This window comes from Chenopodium quinoa, unplaced genomic scaffold (genome assembly GCF_001683475.1).
Source record: "Chenopodium quinoa cultivar QQ74 unplaced genomic scaffold, ASM168347v1, whole genome shotgun sequence".
Classification (NCBI taxonomy): domain Eukaryota; kingdom Viridiplantae; phylum Streptophyta; class Magnoliopsida; order Caryophyllales; family Amaranthaceae; genus Chenopodium; species Chenopodium quinoa.
Window position 1 is genome coordinate 4,168,432 of NW_018744239.1, and position 22,573 is coordinate 4,191,004.

Sequence of the window (22,573 nt, forward strand, 5' to 3'; positions counted from 1 at the left end):
AACAAGTATACATATTTAATTATATGCCTAAGCTAACTGCTCAAGAAGTCTTATTTTGATCAAATTATGTGATTATGATGAGTATGGATTAAACATCGTGGATTATTTTTATGGTAATGCGTTGAACTCTTTAACGATGATTGTCATATTATATTTACTTTTATGAGTAATATTACTTACACTTGAATGACGCTATAATTTCATTGACCTCATGAATAATAGGTTTAAAAATATTTACGTCATAATCAACAACTAATATTTATGAGTATGATTTGGATTTTTTTTTTTAATGATATGTAGCATTATATTGTTTCTAATTACCCTTATAAGTGAGATTGCTAATATTTGCATGGTGTCATAACTCTAATGAGTATTGAAGATACATAAATTACTAGATTTACTCTCCATAAGTGAATGAGAGTTCATGTGATTGAAAGAAAGCATGTTTGCATGATGTTTTCGTGATTACATTCATTGAAAAGCTCATTTAGAATTGCAAACATGATTACAAATCAACTATTGGACCAAGAAATAATGTTTATGAGTTTATAAAATGCAACATAACATTGAGAGAAACTTTACATGATCAACGTTTTATTATGCCCATAAATATAAGAGGTTTTGTTTTTTTTTAAGATGAATGTAAATGGGCAAGAGGAACATGATTAAGTGTTCTATAAGTATAATTTTATCTAAGCATGTTTTTGCTAAAAGGAACACGTTACTTGATACATGATATTGCCAATAGAATTTATGACTTAAAAGGTGTAGGGATTTTAAAGGTTGTTAGATTGATTCCATACCCCCATATGCAAGTAAGTTAATTATTTATTTTGAAATGATACCATCCTGAAAATTTTAATTGATACATGATATTGCCAATAGAATTATTTAATTGATATAATCATTGACATTTATTTAAGATACATAAAATTGATACATTAACTTATTTATTTTGAAATGATACCATCCTGAAGATGGATTAAATAAATGTCAGTGATTATATACTAGTTGTAAATGCTCCAATTAAAATTGATGTCCAGAAGGACAACATCAATTGCTGATGAACATATAGCATGCCTAAAGCATGATAGATCAATATGGTCCAAAGATAATTAAGTATCTTCGAAAAGGAAAGGAGCCATTATTGACAATGACAAATTTGAGGAAGTGATAAATTCCATTACATTTCTTGAAGAAATCACTTTTAGTAAAATTCATATGTTCCATAATTATATAAAAGACTCCAGAAGAGTATGAAATGTCCAACAAGATTAACATGTATCAAGATAGTCAAAACTCTAGCAGAGTATGAGTAATTATTGGATAAAATATTAGTTGATTGTCTTGCCAATTGTATAAAGGAACACATGTTGATGTTCTAATATCACATCATACTCATGGTCATGCATAAAGTAAGTTTAATAAAGTGATCACTAGTGTTGGAAAACTGACTAGAGTTTAATTTCAAAGATGTGATAGGATGTGATAATTAAATTAGGCCATCCGGGTTCAATAAATACCCGTTATGAAAACCTGAAGTTTCATTTGATAATGTGCTGACACTCTCTCAATGTTAGATATATGAAATGAATTGAATGGCAAGACATAACATTGAGATTGAGCTATAATAATTTGTGTTGATGAAAATTTCAAGAGTTAATAGGTTTTGATTTTCATATATACGAAAGAGCAATAGGTGACCAGAAGTTCACCAAAATAACTTATATATTATTGTCAAGTATTAGGGGTGACCAGAAGCTCACCAAATACACTATTTAAGTCTTCAAAAATCTAGAAGATCACCACCTAGTAGAATTATAAGCATGTGATTTACGCTTGTATACCAATTCTTTTGATTGGGGCTATTATATGTCAGCACATAAGAAATAGGAGAAGAAAGAAAAACGTACAACTGCACAACACATGTCTCCCCATTGACATTGATCTCCAGAAGAGAAAATATTATGGAAAATGTAATAATAAATACACATGATATGTAAAGTTAATGAATAAATGATTTTTCATTGAAATTGTTCTCCAGAAGAGATAAATCTTGTTTAATACAAATTTTCTAAGAGATAAATTTTGATTGTGATCCTCCCAATGAAATGAATTTTAATGCAAATTCATATACTAAGTTGGTATAGAATTAGACGCCCCTATAAAAGTGACTTAACAAAAGTTAGAAAAAAATAAAAATAAATAAATAAATTGATGATCCCTATAATGGTAGTTTGAAAAGTTACATGCCAACTTTTGTCTATTATCAAGATATGTTGCGCATTTATGATTTGATTTGTATTCAGTTATGACTCATGTTGCATAGCGTTGAAGATACAATTTGGTCATATTATGTGTATACATTGAGATAAAATCTTGTCAATTATACTTGAATCACTACACCTGAAGTGTGGGTTGTATGATCGGTTCCAAAATAAAGATATGATATGTGGCTAGATAGTGCAGTTAACACTTTCAATATTGTAATAGTATATAAATACCATAGTGTATGAAATACCCCAAAAGTGGTATAGATATCTGAATTATTACAATAGATGGCCTATGATAAGAAAAGTTATGATGGTACCAATGAAAAATGTATCCAGATATCATTGTCAAAATAGCATGCAAATTAAAATTGTTCCTTGAGGAATTATGTGATGATACCGGTATATGATGGAACCGATAAATAATGTATATGCATGATAGAATGGACGGGTGAATAATGGATTTGAAATATATGTCCATTTTTTATGTCGACATGAAACTAAGATAATAAATAAAAAATTTATCATGGACTAGGTCTTTTATTTATGTGCATGTTGAGTTTTAAATTTATGAATTACTCATTGTATGTATAGGATATAGTTTGATGCATTACTCATTACATATATATTTTGTTTAATGTTTTATCATGAATTCTACATCTCATATTGCATGCATTAGTTCTATACAACAATTGTGTTATATGTGAATGTTTATGGTATGACGAGTTTATAATTATGATGAAGGCTTACAAGAAGAAATTTATACTCCGATGGGCTTATAATTGTGATGAAAGTTTATATGATGACGATCCAATAGCATGTTATGAATCATGCATGAAAAGTTCCCGCAGAACTTATATACAACGTATTCAAATATCTAGCCCTTCAAATTCTATATTCTGAAAAATGATAATGTTGATATTGTTATCAATTTCATGGAGAGTATTGGTGACTAAGTTATTGAAATATCAACTTGAAGTTTAATCAAGTGAGAGTTAATCGATTTTTATATTCATTGGAAAACTCCAGTATAAAATGCAAAATGTCTAAAGAATAATAGTAATGAGCTATATTGCCGTAAGGATAATCTTCTTATGGTCTAGAAGAACCATGAGTAAAGTATATAATAATACTTATGTTATATTATTACTAATTCATATAAGCTTAGATAATGATATCAAGATATCACGGGTTGCCATAAATTATTATCAATATTTGATTATCAATAGCTACTTTTACGATCTCCAAAAGTAGGCATAATTTTGATGGTGAGGCAACTTGAAACAAAATGTCATATAAGATAGCGGTAAACGTAACTTAGGTATTGTTCTCACAAGTATGGATAAATGAAGATGCTTTACAGTGATGATTCAAGTTTGATCAGGGAGGATCAACTATCAAGGAATGTTATTTAGCTACAAGTGTGAAGTTACTAAGACATTGAATTCATTACATTGGAAGATCTCAAGTTGTGCACTTATCAGGGGGAGAAAATACGCGTTGCACTCTTTTTCCCTTAACCATGTTTTTGTCCCACATTGGGTTTTCCTGGTTAGGTTTTTAACGAGGCAGCATGTCAAGGCGTATTATGAAAGTGTTGTACTCTTTTTCCTTCACTAGGTTTTTATCGCATCGGGTTTTTCCTAGTAAGGTTTTAGTAAGGCACACTATTCGATAATGGTCATCCAAGGGGAAGTGTTATATAATATATGTATATCTATTATATCCTTATGATTATTCAAGGATATTCTATATATACTAGGTTTATTATTATACAATAAAACCCTAATTGTATCACACATATATATATATATATACATATATGTACTCCTACTTTTCCTCTTTCTCTTTAATTTTATAGCACAAATGAACTTTTTTTTTTTTAATTTTTTTTTTCAAAGAATCTTATCGAAATTCAAAAGGTATTGAGTTTTTTAGGAATTATGTATAAAAAAAAAAAAGTTTTAGGAATTACAGTAAACTAATCTCAAACGGTTAAAAAAAAAAAAAAAAAAAAAAACAAAATCCCCTTGAAGCCCTAGTTGTCCTTCTCTTTCAGTTTTTTCCACTCCATTGAGGCGCCTTCTGATATTCAATCCTCCACTGAAGCAGCTCCTGAGGTAAGTTGTTTCTTTTTGTAATCATCATATCAATTTCACAATCTAGGGTTTATCGTTCATCTAATTTAATTTAATTTAATTTAATTTAATTGTCAGTTGGTATATGCAAGGTGAATACTTGAACTTATTGTTTCTAATTACTAACGACAGAAGAAAATTACGAGCCTAATTGATAATTGAATCAAATATATCTTTTCTCCCTAAAATCTGTGGTTTAATAATTGAATCAAATTTGGTTCGTTGCAGAACCCTTTTATTTTAATGTTAGGATTGAAGTCATTGAACTATGATATTGGTTTACTTTGATAATTAAGCTACATTTGGTTGCTAATGTGTTGCAGGTTTTTGTTTGTACAATCTTCTAATGTCAGGACGGAACCTTGAAAATGAAAGTTCTTGCCCTGGCTCAGGGACGGGCCCGGTCCTTTCGGCCGAAGAGCTCGAGAGGAAAAAGAAAAAGGAAGAGAAGGTTGGTAGTATGTACTGATTGGATTATTATGATCAACTTTATTTTCTGTGAATATTTATTGCTTGATAGATGAATTTGGTAATGAGGAATTTGATAATTTGCTAGATGAAAAACTGTGGTATTGAAAATGGTTTATGCTAAAGCTAAGTATTGTTAAATTCCTTAATATTTTGGTTTGTTGGTTGGGGGTGGAGGCGGGGTGGGGTGGGGTGGGGTTTGTTTTAGAGCGAAAGGGTGGAGATGTCCAAACAATTCTATTGTAGTTTAGACAAAACTTTAAAAGTTTGCTTTTGGGAGGTGTAGACCCTTATATTTACACAATTGCAATTGGATATACAAAGTAATTGGGCATGCAACATTGAGTGTATGCCGTTCAATGTTTCCATCCTTTTTGAGAAAATAGCTAACAAAATTGAGTTATGGTGGCATTTCAGGTTGAGATTTAACATTTTCTGTCATTATTTTCCCTTCTACTTGTCATTTGTTTCCTACTCATTTCTCTGGCATTTGAGTTTGTATATCTGCTACTGAGTGTTGATTTGTTTCAATCTCTCTGCTTTTCCGTTCTTCCTCTGGTAAACAATGAGTTATAGCTGTGATCCATCATTGTGGCATGACACTAAAATGCAATGATACCTTTTCTTGTTGCAGGCAAAAGAAAAAGAATTAAAAAAACAGAAGGCAGCGCTTAAAGCACAAGCTGCCAAACTTCAGGTATACGTCTATTTTAATTTGTAAGTATGTGTGAAAGAAGCCAAATTGCTGTACAATTCAACATACTTCCTCCGTTCTCTTTTAGTTGCAACATTTGAAAATTTGCACTATTCATGTTATCTCTTTGAACCACATTTGTTGATTTAATATTGGGCATTTGGGCAAAATATAGTCATGTGAGATCTTGTTAGATTCATCTCAATCTATATTTTCACAAAACCAAAGTTTTATACTTCCTCTATTCCTTTTTTAATCGCTACATTGGGGATTTTGCGTTTACCAATACACATTTTATAACTTTAATGTCTTAAGTTGCACTTTAATAAAAAATTATAAAAGTTGATATTTTGAAAGGACATTTCGAGATAAATCTATAAAAATCACTCATGAATATATTTCTCCAATGTATAAATCACAAAATACAATCAAAAGAGTGTGTGTGAATACTCTGAATTGTGTAAAATTCCTAATGTTGCGATTAAAATAGTATAAAAGAAGTATTGAGTATTTTTTTTATTACTTATCTATAATCAGAGATATAAAGGGCTGAAATTGCATTGGCTAATGTGAAAGTCAAAACTTTGCAACTCTAAAGAGAACGGAGAAAGTTAAATAAATCATTGATAATTCCTAAGGGACTATGTATAAGTTTTTACATGTGGCTGGTAAATAAATCTGGCTAAGCCTAAGCATGTGATACAATTGTGTTAGACACAACAAGCAAGTAACACCTCTAAGAAGACCGAAAAGAAGAACTTAAAGAAGGATGCTAAGGAAGAGGATCCTGTGAGTTTTTTAGATCCGGAGACGTCACTTGGTGAGAAGAAGCAGCTTTCGAGTTTAATGGCAAAGCAGTATTCTCCTGCTGTAGTGGAGAAATCGTGAGTAATGTTATTTGAAGCCTCCAGTTGAATTATTTTTGTTGTATGCTGATCTCTTTTGCAAATTGTTGGTGCAGATGGTATGATTGGTGGGAAAACTCTGGCTTCTTTGTGGCAGAGTCTAATAGCTCAAAACCACCTTTTGTGATTGTGAGTGCTCATTATTTGGCTTATTGAACTGTTTGCTAGAGTCTTGTAGATTTGGAGTGCTATAACTATATACTTAGGGAATTCCATGCTGTTCATTATATACTTGTTTATCCTTTGTCCTAATGGAAGTCAAAGGGAAATTTCTGGTGTGGAAGCAGCTGTTTTTTTATTTTTTATTTATTTTTTTTAATAAAATTGACTGTTTGGTTGGGGGTAAACGGTTTTCGGGGAAACAGTTCCTCATTTGCCATTGCTTGATTGAGCCGTACAAAAAATTGGAAAGTGTTAAATTGTCATTTTGGGGCCAACCTTTTGTGTATGTTTGTACGTGCATCTAGTATAGATTTCCCCCCTGAAGAAGAATTTAAAATGAAATTTAAGCATACAAACATAACAAATAATCCAACTTTACGTTGATGTTTATAGAGGAGCTCTAGCAAGGTGATGGAGTCAGGGGCCTTGCCTTAACAGTATTGGCTGTTTCAGTCATTTGTGTGTGGTTTTTTTCTGCGGCTTGTTCAATTTTCCTTAATCATGCTGCCATTGGATTTGCTAGATATAAAGTAATTATTAGTGGCCTTTGGCAATCCCATGCTTGTGTGACCTGTTAATTTATATGTGCAACTGAAACATCGAACTCGCTTTGTTAGTGTTTTATTATCGCCCTTTAGGTGTAACCTACCTTGAAATTATTTGAGATTTAATCTTATTACAACATCGATTTGTTTTTGAGTCTTGCAGGTTCTTCCACCGCCAAATGTGACAGGGGCGCTTCATATTGGTCATGCTCTTACTGGTGCAATTGAGGTTTGGCTTTTATACCTTTCATATCTCTGTGTCGTTTTGTGTTTTGTATGTGAAGCTTCTTATGATAGTGTTTTGTTAGATGAGACACTAACCTAATCTTACGCAGGACACAATTATTCGCTGGCGGAGAATGTCTGGCTACAATACATTGTGGGTTCCTGGAATGGATCATGCCGGGATAGCAACACAGGTTAAATTTAAGATACTGTCTTTTTGTTTGATTTTTTTATTGCTGAGCCACGGAAAAGGTTGCCCAACGAGTTTGTTCAGTACTGTGATAAGAAAGCTATCCTAATTTATCTGTGGCTCCCTTAGGTCCGTTTTTGTATCTTATTCAAAATTTGAATATTAATGCAATCCTCAAGAGTATTTTATTTTAAAATTCATAAAAACTATGCTACCCATCCCTTTTTTTTAAAAAAAAAACAAAAACAAATTCTTATTTTGTTCAAAAAATAATTTTCTCACCGGTAAATAATTACTACCTTTCCTCCTTTCCTTTTTGATATTTATTTAGAAGTTAAAATACTGAGGGTTGTTTATATTTGCACAAACAATAGTAAAAAACACATCAGGTGGACTAGGTGTCCTTGGAATGAGACTGAAAGTCAAAACTAAAAGTTAGCCCATGTCCTCCTTATGTCTCCAATACAGTAATTTAGGAAAGTTCTGGCTGCTATGGCCGATAAAGAAACTAAGAAAGTTAATCCAGCATAGATCACGTGGCAGCACTGTAAAATATGCAGCCATTTCCTCCAACACTGTCTTGTTATTGCAGGCTTCCAAAGTAACTTTTCCTTCTTTGCACTAATTCTGCAAAATATAATCTCCAACTGCAATTCTGTAGACTGCAAAGTCTTTCTCAAATCAAGGAAGGCATGTGAGCAAGACCTTTTATATTAGCCCGGTAAGGCATGCAAATGTCAAGTGATATAGCCATTTCCAATGACCACTTTTGGAGCATATTGTCTGCACAATGCTTTCTTAAAGATCAAGCTTACACAAAAGCTCTCACTTTAACTTGGACCTTCGATTTCTTATTTTTGCAAATTTTAGAGATTATCTAGGGTATATTCTAGCCGTAGCTACTATTTAAACTATTAAAAAAAAAAGTTGCTAGGGTTAGTATATACCCTTATATTCCAACTTCGGTCACTGACTCATTGGTGTATCGTATTGCACAAAGTAGTTGGTAATGTAAAGGGCAAAGTCCTCACGTCTTACTGTTTAGCACCAACATGTGAAAGTTTTCTCTAAAACCAATTTTTTTATATTAAAGATACTTATTTGATTAACTCGGTATATTAAATGTAGTTATTGACTAATAAACCAATATAACAAGATTTTCATAAGTTTTTTGGATTTACCTTTCCATTATTGACTCCCTGAATCAACAAAATTTCACTATTGGGAAATTCAGTTATTTCTACACTTATATGTAGTTTTCCTTGTTAAGTTCAGCTTCCCAAATTGACTGTTTAAGCTAGTCTCTGATTATTTTGAAGATCGTGTAAATTCTAATTGTATCTCCTTGCTGTTGATATTCTTTTTGTACAGTTAATTTATTTATTTTGTTATTATTATTATTTATTTATTTATTTATTTATTTAAAGACGCTGAAAACATTGCCTTAAATCAGCTCCCTTAAATTAAAAACTTGAAGCTCGAAAGGGGTTGAAATGGACCAATGCCTTTATGCCCCTCACTTCCTTGATTAAGGCTTGAAAACATTAAGGCTCGAAAGGGGAAGAAAAAAACAAGGCTTTATTATAATCAATTTTGGTTCATGTAGCCAACCCCACTTATGAGATTAAGGCTTTGATTGATTGATTGATCTTTTGGCTCTAAACCTGTCTTTATTTATCTGGCGCCTTCTGTTCTGCTGTTTCACAAGCTCAATTCTTCTGCTGGTTTTCTTACTTTCTTTTTGTTTCTATTTTACATCACAACATTTATGAAGAGCACTTTCATTATTGGCTCACAGCTTTATAGTTTAAATATCTTCCGATCTGCGCCCGCATGATCTTCATGTTTTCAATAAAGCTTGACTATATTGATTTGTTAAATTTTGCAGGTGGTTGTCGAAAAAAAGATAATGCGTGAAAGAAAGCTTACCAGGCATGATCTTGGCCGAGAAATGTTTGTTTCAGAAGTGAGTTTCTTGTCCTTTCTTTCCATTTTAATAATATTATTGTCAAATATGAGCTAAGGTGAAATTCTTGTTCTTTCTTTATTCTTTTGTAACACAAGGTTTGGAATTGGAAAAATGAGTATGGTGGCAAAATCTTGAAGCAGCAGCGTCGCCTTGGTGCATCGTTGGATTGGTCCAGAGAGGTGTTTATTTTTTTTTTTCCCCTCCTCTGTTATTCCGTTTTTGTGTTATTTTTTCTGATTTAATTCTTTAGAGCAATTGATGTATATGTATATTGGCTGTTCATCTTTGTTTTCTTTTCTTCCTTTCTATTGTCTGCAGTGTTTCACAATGGATGAGAAACGATCAAAGGCAGTGACGGAAGCATTTGTGAGGCTGTACAATGAGGGTCTTATCTATAGGTATGTTCGACTAGATGATTTGCTTGGCGTTTGTGGTGCATTTCTGGCTCCTTTTTTAACTGATAAGTGGAGGCTGTTTCTAGCTGGAACACTAGCCTTGATGTGGGAAGCAATGTGTTTCTTTTTCCTCTAAATGAGCTGAGAGTAGGGACATTAAATCAATTTGGAGTTTGAAGCAATTATTGTCTACTGAGTGTACAACTGTACATTTGAATATTGAATTTTTACAGGACATCTCAGGCTAATTACTGGAGATTAAATCTACTTGAATATTTAATTTTTTTTTTGGCAATAAATAAATTTCATTTATAACCAAGATAGAACCGAAGTTACTGACCAAAACCTGAATTGTTTATTGTTCATGGCATATGTGATACTTATATCATTTTTAGAATAGATGAATGCTTAATCCTTGGAGAGTGGAGACTGAGAGTATTTTGAATTTATAATTGTACAGGTCATAAATTTTCATCTCCTGGACACAGGTTATGTGGAAATAGGTTCTGTTTACATATAACTTCCTCCGTTTCTATTTAGTTGACACGTTCAATTTATGCACACATATTAAGGAGAGGAGAAATAATGATAAAGCAAGTGGGGTAGACTAGTAAATGCAAAGTATAAAATTTATCCAAAAAGGAAACATGTCAATTAAAAAAAACTTCCTAAAAAGGAATAGTCAACTAAAAAAAACACGGAGGTAGTATTAGATACTGATGTAATGAAAGATCTTAATGGCCCATGCTACATTATCTGTGGTTCAGTAAGTGCAGTCCTTATTTTAATCATGATTCTGTCAATATTGGACACTAATGGCTTCATCGTCATAGTTTGGTTATATATTTCCCTTTACAGCTTCTTGCAATTCTTCTAATATATTGGTATCCCATTCTTGGTGCATTTGACCATTCAGAGAAGCTTTCTGTGTTTTGCACTACATACATTTCCTTATTCTCTTATCCCTTTTATTGTTGCAACGAAAACAGTAAATTAAATTTATTTTTTTGGGAACTTTGATTCTCCTTGAGTTAGTTAAATAAAGTTGCCAAAAAAAGTCTGTACCTCATGATAACTGATTAATAAAATATTGGTTGACAGTATCATTTGACATTTTGTCATGACATTTAGCAAATTTTCTTTTTAAGCAATATGCTTAAAGTTCAACTCATTTTTATATCCTGAAGATCCTGCATCTTGCAGTCAATTTAAATGAAAAAAAACTTGGTTGCTTGGCTTTTGAAGATGTCCTAACATGTAATAGTATATATGGAACTCAGTGTTTTGACCAAGTTATTCTTTCTTCTGCTAAATGTTGATGATATCTGAATGGCTTAACTTCAAATGAATATAAGCTCCAGCCTCCTACAAGCTCAGCTTAAATGTACTTTTAGGATATTTCATTTAGTTGGAAATGTACCCGATTGAATCTTGCTGTGAATTTTTTTTTTAATTTATTGTTTCTTGTTGTGGTTGGCTTTAGGGATCTACGATTGGTAAACTGGGATTGTGTGTTGAGAACTGCAATATCTGATATTGAGGTTTGTTCTTTCTTTCCATGATGTGCTTATTGGACATGCTCTGCCATTTTCTGAAAGACATGTGGTATTTTTAGGTGGACTACGTTGATCTAAAAGGAAGAGAAGTGAGAAAAGTTCCTGGATACGAAGATCCTGTAGAATTTGGTGTCTTGACATCATTTGCTTATCCATTAGAAGATAATCTTGGTGAGATTGTTGTTGCCACTACTAGAGTGGAAACAATGTTGGGTGATACAGCAATTGCTGTACATCCTGATGATAGCAGGTATAAGCATTTGCATGGCAAAGTGGCCATACATCCTTTTAATGGAAGAAGAATCCCAATTGTTTGTGATGCAATACTTGTTGATCCAGCATTTGGGACTGGTGCTGTCAAGGTATGAATTCCCTTTGCATCTTATGTTTTCTACCTTGATCTTCTCTGCCCCCTCCCCTCTGATTTCTGTGAATTTTAAATGCTTAATTTCATGCTTTTGTAGATCACGCCTGCCCATGATCCTAATGATTTTGAGGTTGGGAAACGTCACCAACTAGAGTTCATTAACATCTTCACTGATGATGGGAACATAAACAGCAATGGGGGCCCAGAATTTGCAGGGTTGCCACGATTTAAAGCTCGTGTAGCTATAACCAAAGCACTGGAAGAGAAGGTATGGTTGTCTTGATCCCTCCCTGCTTATTGTGGCTGCTTCTGTTGAAGTGTAATGCCTGTGATAGATATAGGGGAAGTTTGTTGTATCTTGATGCCTAGTTAGCAATTTAGCATAGTCAGGTGGCCTGTTTCGGAGGAGCTAGGCCCCATGGCTAGTCAGTTCAACATGTTTTGAAAATATGTGTACTTGTTTTCATTGTTCATTTGTCATTTTGCAAAATCTTATCCTTATTCGTTCCTTGTAGTGTGCTCAGCACATTCATTTTCCGTAACTCTCCTGTCCAGTGTCGATTGTTCTGGCATGTATTGTGCTATACTATTTTTTTGGATACATATATAAATTTTCTTATTTTAGAATGCTATGTATATCAGGGTTTATATAGAGGTGCTAAGGACAATGAGATGCGTCTTGGAATTTGTTCAAGAAGTAATGATGTTGTGGAACCATTGATAAAGCCTCAGTGGTATGTCAACTGCAGTTCTATGGCTAAGGATGCCCTTGATGCTATTATTGATAATGATAACAGAAAGATTGAGATCATCCCAAAAACCTATGAAGCTGATTGGAAAAGGTATGTCAAATCTCTTTCCTCTCTGAAATGTTGTTTGTCATTATGTCAAGATTATTGATACTGATAGAGTTTTTCCTCTTGAAAGGTAATAGTAGTATAATGATCACATTGTAGTGAGTGCAGTGTTTTGTTGTTGTTGTTGTTTCCCTGGAAGTTGGCAGTAGTACTATGATATATATCTAGTGACTTCTTGGTGCAAGCAGTGCAACATTCTAATTATTTGACAATTGAAGTAGTAATCAGTTGTTTTTCCAATTGCAGAGTTAGACAAAACATAAATCTCTAATCTATCTGTTCTGCAAGACTTCTACCTCCTCCATTCTCTTTTAGTTTCAAAGTTTTGACTTTCACGCTTGTCAATGCATAAATTCAACCCTTTTTATCTCTAATTATACTTAAGTAAATTTATAGAAAATTTTATGTTATGAGAATATGATTTGAAACAAATCTAACAAGATTAACAAATCAATAAAGGTGGCAAATGGACAAACATGAATTGTGCTAATTTACAAAAGTTGCAACTGAGTAATAGAGAACGGAGGAAGTACATAGCTTTATGTATACCCATAAATACGTACTCCATTTATTTTTGTTCTACCCACTTGGTGGAGGTACACAGACCAATTAAAATATTTAAGATAAGGTGGCTGGTTCATGGGTAATAAATTAAAGGCAGATAGAGTAGAAGAGAGAAAGTGAAAGGTGGATGTAGAGTTAACAAAAATTGGGAAAAAGTTAAAGCAGGAAAATAATAAAGAAGGATTATATACTTAACTGGGAGTGTAAATTTCCGAATTCACTTTTCAAGAAACAGAGAAGGGAAGCATTGCTCTAAATGCTCTCCTTTGTATCCTTTCCAAAATCAATAATTAAAGGGAAAATAAATGCACTCTTTTTTTTATATATTGGTCTGGTATCATGGTGAAGGTGAAGCTTGTTTATGATAACTGTATCGTTTTTGTGTCATTATTATCAAAATAATTGTTATTGGCTATGTAGCTACCTTTCCAAATCCTTTCACTTCCTTTTTTTTTTTTTGTTTTTTTTTTTTGTGTTTATATTTCATTATTGACAGTCATATTTTTGCAGATGGCTTGAAAATATTCGAGACTGGTGCATCTCTAGGCAACTTTGGTGGGGCCACCGCATACCTGCTTGGTATGTTACATTGGAGAAAGATGAACTGAAGGAACTGGGTGCTTATAATGACCATTGGGTGGTCTGTCGAAGTGAAGAAGAGGCACAAGCTGCGGCTACCAGAAAATTTGCGGGGCAGAAGTTTCAGATTACTCAAGATCCTGATGTCCTGGATACTTGGTTCTCCTCTGGTCTCTTCCCGTTGTCTGTTTTGGGCTGGCCAGATGAGACCGATGATTTGAAGAATTTTTATCCAACTTCAGTTCTTGAAACTGGACATGACATTCTTTTTTTCTGGGTCGCCCGGATGGTAATGTTGGGGATGAAACTTGGAGGGGATGTACCTTTTAGAAAGGTAAACCTGGTTTCTTGGTCTATTGGGCAATGATGCTCTATATTAATGGCTACATGTTGACGTGAAGTTTCTCTTCGTTTTATGTTTTAGATTTTATGAAGTTATTATATGTATTTGCTGCTTTACATTTTCATCCTGCACGGGAAGAATAGTTTTTTCTTTGATGTATTGATTATAGGATGTTATCCTTTTTTGTTACTAATAGAAGAGCTCAAATTTCAGTGCTGTGCTAGTCTGTCATGATAGGGGATAGTGACATGAGCTTTTGACACATTACTGACATGTTTTGTATTGACCTATTGAAGATTGGCCTATTGCTAATTCACCTATCATTAACTTGGTTGGAGTGTTTATATATAGTTTTGCCCTGTAAAGATAATGATTTGAACTTTGTAGGTTTATCTTCATCCCATGATCCGTGATGCACATGGGCGTAAGATGTCAAAATCATTAGGGAATGTTGTGGACCCTCTTGAGGTTATAAATGGGATCTCTCTAGAAGATCTTCAGAAGAGACTGGAGGAAGGAAACTTGGATCCCAGTGAGCTTTCCAGAGCCAAAGATGTACAGAAGAGAGACTTTCCAAATGGCATTCCAGAATGTGGTGCTGATGCTCTTCGCTTTGCTCTTGTTTCATATACTGCTCAGGTCTGTGCCAAATGCCATAATCTATCTGAAAGATTGAAATTTTTGTTTGAAAGGGAATTATTTTTATATTGTTACTGATATGATATTTCCTACTTCAGTCTGATAAAATAAATCTAGATATTCAACGGGTTGTTGGGTACCGTCAATGGTGCAATAAACTGTGGAACGCTATCAGGTTTGCTATGAGCAAACTTGGAGATGATTACTCTCCTCCAACCAGTATAGATCCCAACGTCATGCCATTCAGTTGCCAGTGGATACTCTCTGTCCTGAACAAGGCTGTTGCTAAAACTGTATCATCTCTTGAGGCATATGAGTTCTCTGATGCTGCTACTACTGTGTATTCATGGTGGCAATTCCAGCTCTGTGATGTTTTTATAGAAGTAATCAAACCCTATTTTGCCGGCAATGTGGAGTCATTTGCAGCTGCAAGAGGTTATGCTCGTGATGCATTATGGGTTTGCCTTGACAGTGGGCTTCGACTGTTACATCCATTTATGCCATTTGTGACAGAAGAATTATGGCAGAGGCTTCCTCAACCAAGAGATGCTATAAGGAAGGAATCTATTGTGATAAGCGAGTATCCTTCTGTCATACAGGTAAATTCTGATGTATTTCTGGCTTCCTAGTTTGGTCCTTACTCCTAAGCAGTTGCATTCTTTCTTTCCTGCTAGTATGTTCTAATAATTAGTTTTATTTTGTCTTTCCTGTATGTACTATTATTTTCATTGAAATCCTGTGACTGGTTTTATGATAAGCTGCTTTCGTATGCATGCACTACAATATTGCAGTCCTGGACCAATGAGAGTGTCGAGCAGGAGATGGAGCTGACCGAGCTTGTTGTAAAATCTCTGAGGAGTCTTAAGTCATTATTACCTGCTAAAGAAAGACATGAAAAGTAAGTGGTTTAAGCAAAAAATCTGCTTCATTTTCCTTCTTTTGTTAATGAAGTAGTGTTCATACAAGCTGTCTATAACTTTTTCTTCTTTTTTATTATTTTATTTTATTTTTACTTTGTTTTTTTTTTTTGTTTTTGAATTTTTTTTCTTATTTTTGTGATGAGTCATACATATGTAAGGAATTTCTGTGGAACTATGTGCCTAAGGCTGTTTTATATAGTATAAAATCGCGGCCAATACGTTGCGATGCGGACATTTTGTAACGGAATTTCAGGCTACCGTTACGAGATTTGCCATTTTGTAACGGCCTTTTATAAAAGATCGAGTTTTGACCGCGACATCCGGCCGATAAACCACCGGATCGCCCAAGTAATAACTTAGATTTGTTGGTTTATCAGATTTTCATGGCAAACTCCATTGTTGCCGACTTGTCGGCTGCTATAGAGTGAAAGAGGGTAAAGGTGAAAGGCGGGGGTAAGTGAAGATGGGTAATTGGTGGGAATAGTGGGCAGCTGGCAACAATCTGGCGGTTCTTGATAAAATAAAATGTTGCTCATCAAATTTTTTTTCTAAGTTCAAAGTGTTGACCCCACCATTCTCTTTATTTTTCTTTGACAAGATACTTGTACAAATAAATGGAATCACGTGACTCATTTTTGTTAATCCTAGCAGACGTTATTCTTTTTGACACTAACTATTTGTAAAACTTATTTTTAGCTTTCAGTTTCTATTACTCCATTTTAAATTATTGTATAAATAATATCATATTCTAATTTCCTAGGTATTATACAAAGAAAATTAATGTATATTTGAAAATTTGTTTTAAAAAATAATTTTATTACTAAAAAATAAATTAATACTTCAAAAAATCAAAACAAAAATTCTACCGCGATGATCGTGACACAGTCCGCGATTAACGCATTATTTCCGTTACCGCATCAACGCTACCGTTTCCGCGATCGCGACCGATACCGCATTTTTATTCTATGTTATATATTGACCATTTATTTTGAAAATCATATAATGCTCTTTTAGGTGGACAAATCTACACCACAATCTTCTTTTCTAAGCAGCTTTGAAATTGTTTATGCAATTGTTTATGTGTAATCTATATCATAATAAAATAAGCATTGGATGAAATATTAATCTCACTTCAGTATCTTCCATAAAATGAAATATTACTTACATCGACAACATGATACCTCAAGCTTTTTGATGAGAGAAACTTGTCCTCTAATCCATCTTACTCTTGTGGGTTTTTTTTTTTTCCAATTATAAGGATATATGATTAGTATGTGTTGAAAAATATGTGTGTTAAGATAAAAATATTTCTGTGTATAATAACTTGATAAGAATAGAATGACTTATTCCCTCATCTGTACTAACATTTTCCCCACCAAATTTATATCACACGCCTGATCACAATAATTGTTCAAAATTCGTCAAATGTAGGACATTGTGATACACATTGCTCGGAGCATTGTTCAAGCCATTCACAAGTTTTTTTTTTTTTTCCTTTATGGGTCTTCCCAAATACTATATATTTTACTTTGAATGTCCACTAGTTCAATCGTTTTTCTATCTTTTAAATAACAACTTTAAACTTATTTGAGAGAGGTTGCTCTATTCTACACCTAATTGGGCTAGTTAGTATAATATATGACATCCTTATTAGTCCCTTCTTTCTTTTTTCCCTTGCTTGATCATGCTCTCTTGCTCTACTGTTCTGTAACATCATGTGCTTGTCATTGATGGGTCCTTTGTTCCCCAAATTCGTAATCTGGAATGGCCGCTGCCACCACTGCATGAACAACCTGTCTCTCTACCCAAATTCTGATTCTATATACCAGCACCAGCACTAGCACTAGCACTAGCACTAGCACTGGCACTGGCACTGTTCCATCATTATGTTTCTTTGAAAGCTGTAGCATCTTTGTTGATCAAAGGGTTTGTTTAATAACACCATGATTTTTGTATACCAGTGCTAGCACAGTTACAATGTCGTGGCATACACTCTTTCCACAGCAAATCACTGTCTATGTATTCCTTTTTGAGATGTTCCAATTTAGTTGCTACATAGATATACTTTTTCATCCCCTCTAAAGTTGATCCCATGTCTACCCACCACTTTCTTCTCTCTACCTTATTATTTTTCTTTTTTTCAAACTTTGTATAAAGCATATTTAGCAACATTTTGGGATTGAGAGGGACTTGAGGGGGTGTACTTAAATTGCAATTCCTCAGTTATTTTTATTATTTTCATCATCTTTATTATTTGTTAATGCAAGTGTACATGTATGTGTTCTTCAGGAGACAAGCTTTTGCAATTTGCCTGAATGAAGAAGTTGCAAACAATGTTCGGAGTCATGAGTTGGAAATTTTAACACTTGCTGGTCTGTCATCTTTAAAGGTGTGCAATCTATTGTAAATTTGTGACTAGATACTTTTATGATTTTCCTAATCAGATGTTGGTTCAAGTTTTCTGCATGTGGTTTGTTGTGTTTCTTGATCAATCGATTGCATTTATTCTTTTTTGGTGAGGATTGGTGTGTGTTGTTAAGGATTCCATCTCTTTCTTCAAATTCTTTTAGCAGTATATAAATGCAATTTTTTGTGACACCATTAAAATTATACACATGGAACCTTCACACATGCTATCACTCACTAGGATTGTCATTCTAGAAAGCAGGGTTACTGTTGGAGATTGTAGTAGTTTTTTTAGATCCTTGAATGTGAAGCAACTCTGGATCAAAGTCTTGGGAACTCTTCTTGCAAGGCTTCAACCACTCACTTGCTTAAATTTTATAAGCCCAAGTACCTTTTCTGCTCAACATTCTTTTTGATCTTTCCACCTCTTTTCTTTTGTTAGTGATATTTTCAAACAGGACGAATCCTGCTATTTCTTCTTCTCCCCTCTTTGAGATTCAATTTTAAGTTTTCACCTTCAGATTACCTTCTTGATTAATGATAACAATCTATATAGCCCTCCATTATTTTCATCTGTCTTTGAGGTTTTGCTGCACAAATCACCCTCACCTTTATTTCTTCCTCTCCCCTCTTTGAGATTCAATTATAGTTTGTCACCTGCAAAGTTCCTGATTAATGATTCCAGTCTATCTAGCCCTCCATCATTTTCATCTATCTTTGAGGTTTTGTACTGATTTGTCTTTGAATTTTTGTACTGAATTTTAATCTCTGCTCCACAAATTACCCTCACCTATAAACTCAATTGTGGCATGGCGACCTATGTATTCTAAATAATTCTAATAGTCAGCATAATAATATCTAGAAAATAGAAGGGATACTATAGGCATCGTGATTAGTGAGACTCCAAGAAAGTTTTTAAATTTAACTTGGAAAGCCATGGAGGGGGGGGGGGGGTCTGCTAGAAGAGTCTAAAGCGCCAACTTGGATTTGTGACCTGTATTGAGGTTGATTGAGGGTCTTAGTGATCCTGTAGATATTATTCGGATGAAGCAAGCCTCCAACATAAGGAATGCTCAAGTTGGATGCTTGAAAAACACAAAGAAATGAATTGTTTTGAGAAGTCAAAGGTCACTGTTGAACCTTTTAACTAAGTAGGAGAGCATATCAAGGGTTTTTCAAGAATGGGTTACAGACTTACAACCTTACAGTCAAGAAAATAAAATGCTTGAATTTGTGACTAGGGACAATAACTAATTTTCGGTTGGATAAGTTAAACATGACTCAAGGAAGATTGGATAAAAATAGGAAAATTGACAAAGAAACGAAATGATAAGGATTGAGTAAGATTACTAAGAGAATAAAAACTGAAAGAAAGATGGGATAGACTGGGATTCCTAAGATTAGGTGATTTTTGTAGCATAGATATATTAAGACCCTATCTTATACAAGTTTTGCATTGATTAGAATCCTATGAGAGGTAGAAGATTGATCATGACTTGGATCTAGACGAACTTGACACAAAAGAAGCCAAAACATTTAACCAAAAAGATGCCTAACGGAAGTTTAGATTAAATATGTTGTGCTGCCATAACTTTTGGCTTGCAAGCTATTTTAGGACAAAACTAGTTAGAAAAATGTTGGGGCTATTGATCCATGGGTTGTGGGCCTCGTAGTTCCTTCTAGAACTCCGACTACGTCTTGCAAAATTTTGATCCAAATTGCATGAACCCTATGGGAGACAGGCGTTTACATGAGAGGTAAGGCTAGGGCTCTTAGATATCTAGGATCAGGTTAATTACGACAAAATAAAAATGCAGTTATGGGACAATCCTAAGGCTCAACACTCATTGGCTAAGATGGTTTAAGACTTTTAAATGTGACTTCTAAGTTTAGGGCTCTTGGAGATCTAGCCTTAGCATTAAACATGTCCATTGAGGTGTAATAGTGGTGTATACAATATGCTTGATGAAAATAATGTTATTAAATTCAATTATCATAAAGGTTTAATCATTTTTATTGTAACTTTACAGGAATCCTCCCCATCGTTCCTCAAATTGTAGCCAAGGGGAAAGTATCTTACATGAATTGCACACTTGTGAAGTTGCAATCTCTTGTATTAGATATACATTTTTAATATATGCATTTTAATGTTCAAGAAATATTAATTATTATTGGACCCTGTACCCACTTGATGGATTTGATTGTACGACTCAGCCCTTTGGTATAGGCTTTTCAAATGCCTTCATCGGGAGCTAAGCAAGGGCTAGGGGACGGGACCATTATAGGTGCCTACAAGCATTCAAATTTTGGTAGATGTGGACTAGCAGATTGAAATTTATATTACATGATAAATTTAATGTACTCCTTAGAAACACAACATAGGACAATTAAATCATAAGAGATGCAAATACTGGTCTCTATACCTTATGCCTCATGGTGTTCAAGTACTACCTTGTAAAGCTCAGGGGTTTGTTACTCTTTTCATACATTTTCATAAATTATCTGGTGAAAAAACTCCCATTTTTCTTACGGGTTGAGATTCCCTTGTCTCCTGTCACCTAGCAGGGGTTATGCCCAGCTAATTTCCAGGATAATTTTTTTTTTTTTTTTTTTTTTTATTTTTTTTTATTTTTTTATTTCGTTCTATAATTTACCTTAGCCACCTTAAGGGCCTTAACAGTAAAGGTCTGTAGGCATTCCTGATTCCTGTGGCAATGGAGTTCTTGGCTAGTTTTGGATCTCCTGTGTTTTTCTTCTTAGAAAACTGAACTAGTTCCACTCTGAGCCCTATTGTATGGTTTTTTCTCTCTTTTAAAAAACTTTTACATAAAGGCCTCATGTCAATGCCGGTCTTGGTAATTGATTGGACTGCACGCAATCCTAGAACAATCATGCTTTCTTATCGGTGCTTTTATATTTTACTTATAAACTGTTAAGAGTGTATCTAACAAAATCAGACCCATTAGATAATCAACTCATTGTATATCTAGTCGAGTTTTTTTTTATTTTTTTTATTTCTAAGCGAAATGACTCCCTCTTGTTTGTTGATTGATAGAAGACTTAGAAGAGCTAGGAATGCTTTCCTATTTGCTATTCTGTATTACCTTTCCATGGCTGAATCTTACTGCTTTTGGTTATAACAATTTATCTTATAACTGGGATTTTGCAGATTGTGAATGAGAATGAAGCTGCTCTTGCCAGATGTTCACGAGACGTTGTAAATGCATACATCAGTGTTTATCTCGAGCTTAAAGGAACAATTAATGCAGAAGTAGAGCGCGAGAAGTTGAGTAAGAAGATGGAGGAAACAAAGAGGTGAGTGTATGCTCAATAACATTTTGAATGTTTCCATTTTAAATTTAGTTTATTTCATCTTTTCTGTTGTTCTTTTTCTCTAAGTTATCCTATACCATTATTTCATGTAGTGTTTCATGCCTTGTTTGGGAGTCTAAAGTGCAACACCTCTAAATACTATAGGGGCTATCTAAAATTCTTTTTTATCATGAGGATTCTTGTTTGTGGGTGATGCTTTTGTTTCCATTGTGATGGTTAAACTGTTTATGTTGTACAGGCAAAAAGAGGCTCTGGAAAAGATGATGGATGCCTCTGGATACAAAGAGAAGGTACGGCCTCAACTCCACGAGGAAAATATGGAAAAATTGACCAAACTTGTCCAAGAGGTCTTGTCGCTTGAAAAGGCAAGCGAGCATCTTGAAAAAGATATCGCTGCCCAAGCAGCTATGAAGAAATAGAGGGAAATACAGAGCTGATTTTATTTCAGATTTATATTATGCATTATTCCAATTATTGTTACTTACATGGAAGCAATGTATCAATGATTCAGGAAGTTAAACACTTAAACATTGTACTCTTTTGTGATCATAAGGTCAAATTTTGTTAACATTTTATATGATGGCAGTTGTTTTCCCCCTCATTTAGAAATGAGCTTGAAGCGTTGTGTGATCAGACGACATTACACATTATTGATTGGAATCTGCAATTTGTTACAAGTATACCTACACATGACTTCGACTTTGTGAACAATGCTTGTCAATGTGCCTTTGGTACTCTCTTTAGTCTTCAAACAGATTTCACGAAGCTAATACATCTCAGGGAAAAAAAAAAAAATAATAAAAAAAAAAACTACTGAATTTCCGTGGCATTAACACTTTTTGCTGCACCCCTTGATATAATAATAAGAGATTGAAAATAGCTATCAATTAATCAATAACTTTATTATTATTATTATTATTATTATTATTATTATTATTATTATTATTATTATTATTATATGCTAAAAGAGAAATCAGGAATGCCACTTGTCATCTCTTGGTTAAAATTTTTTCCGATCATTTTACTTTTGGTTTTTACGCAGATTCTT

At 33.7% G+C, this 22,573-nt stretch overlaps 1 protein-coding gene across 1 annotated transcript; it reads left to right on the forward strand.

The window, feature by feature from the left end:
• The first annotated feature begins 4,188 nt into the window (after positions 1-4,188).
• LOC110694217 (valine--tRNA ligase, mitochondrial 1-like) lies at positions 4,189-22,211 on the forward strand. The gene is made up of 21 exons (XM_021871401.1): positions 4,189-4,390; positions 4,732-4,859; positions 5,511-5,573; positions 6,285-6,454; positions 6,532-6,604; positions 7,346-7,411; positions 7,518-7,601; positions 9,486-9,563; positions 9,662-9,745; positions 9,885-9,964; positions 11,445-11,502; positions 11,577-11,879; positions 11,982-12,152; positions 12,527-12,726; positions 13,816-14,218; positions 14,615-14,866; positions 14,965-15,465; positions 15,658-15,764; positions 18,076-18,175; positions 21,362-21,507; positions 21,764-22,211. The coding sequence occupies exons 2-21, from the start codon at positions 4,755-4,757 to the stop codon at positions 21,942-21,944; spliced, it is 3,225 nt and encodes a 1,074-aa protein (XP_021727093.1). The 5' UTR covers positions 4,189-4,390; positions 4,732-4,754; the 3' UTR covers positions 21,945-22,211.
• Positions 22,212-22,573: the final 362 nt, after the last annotated feature.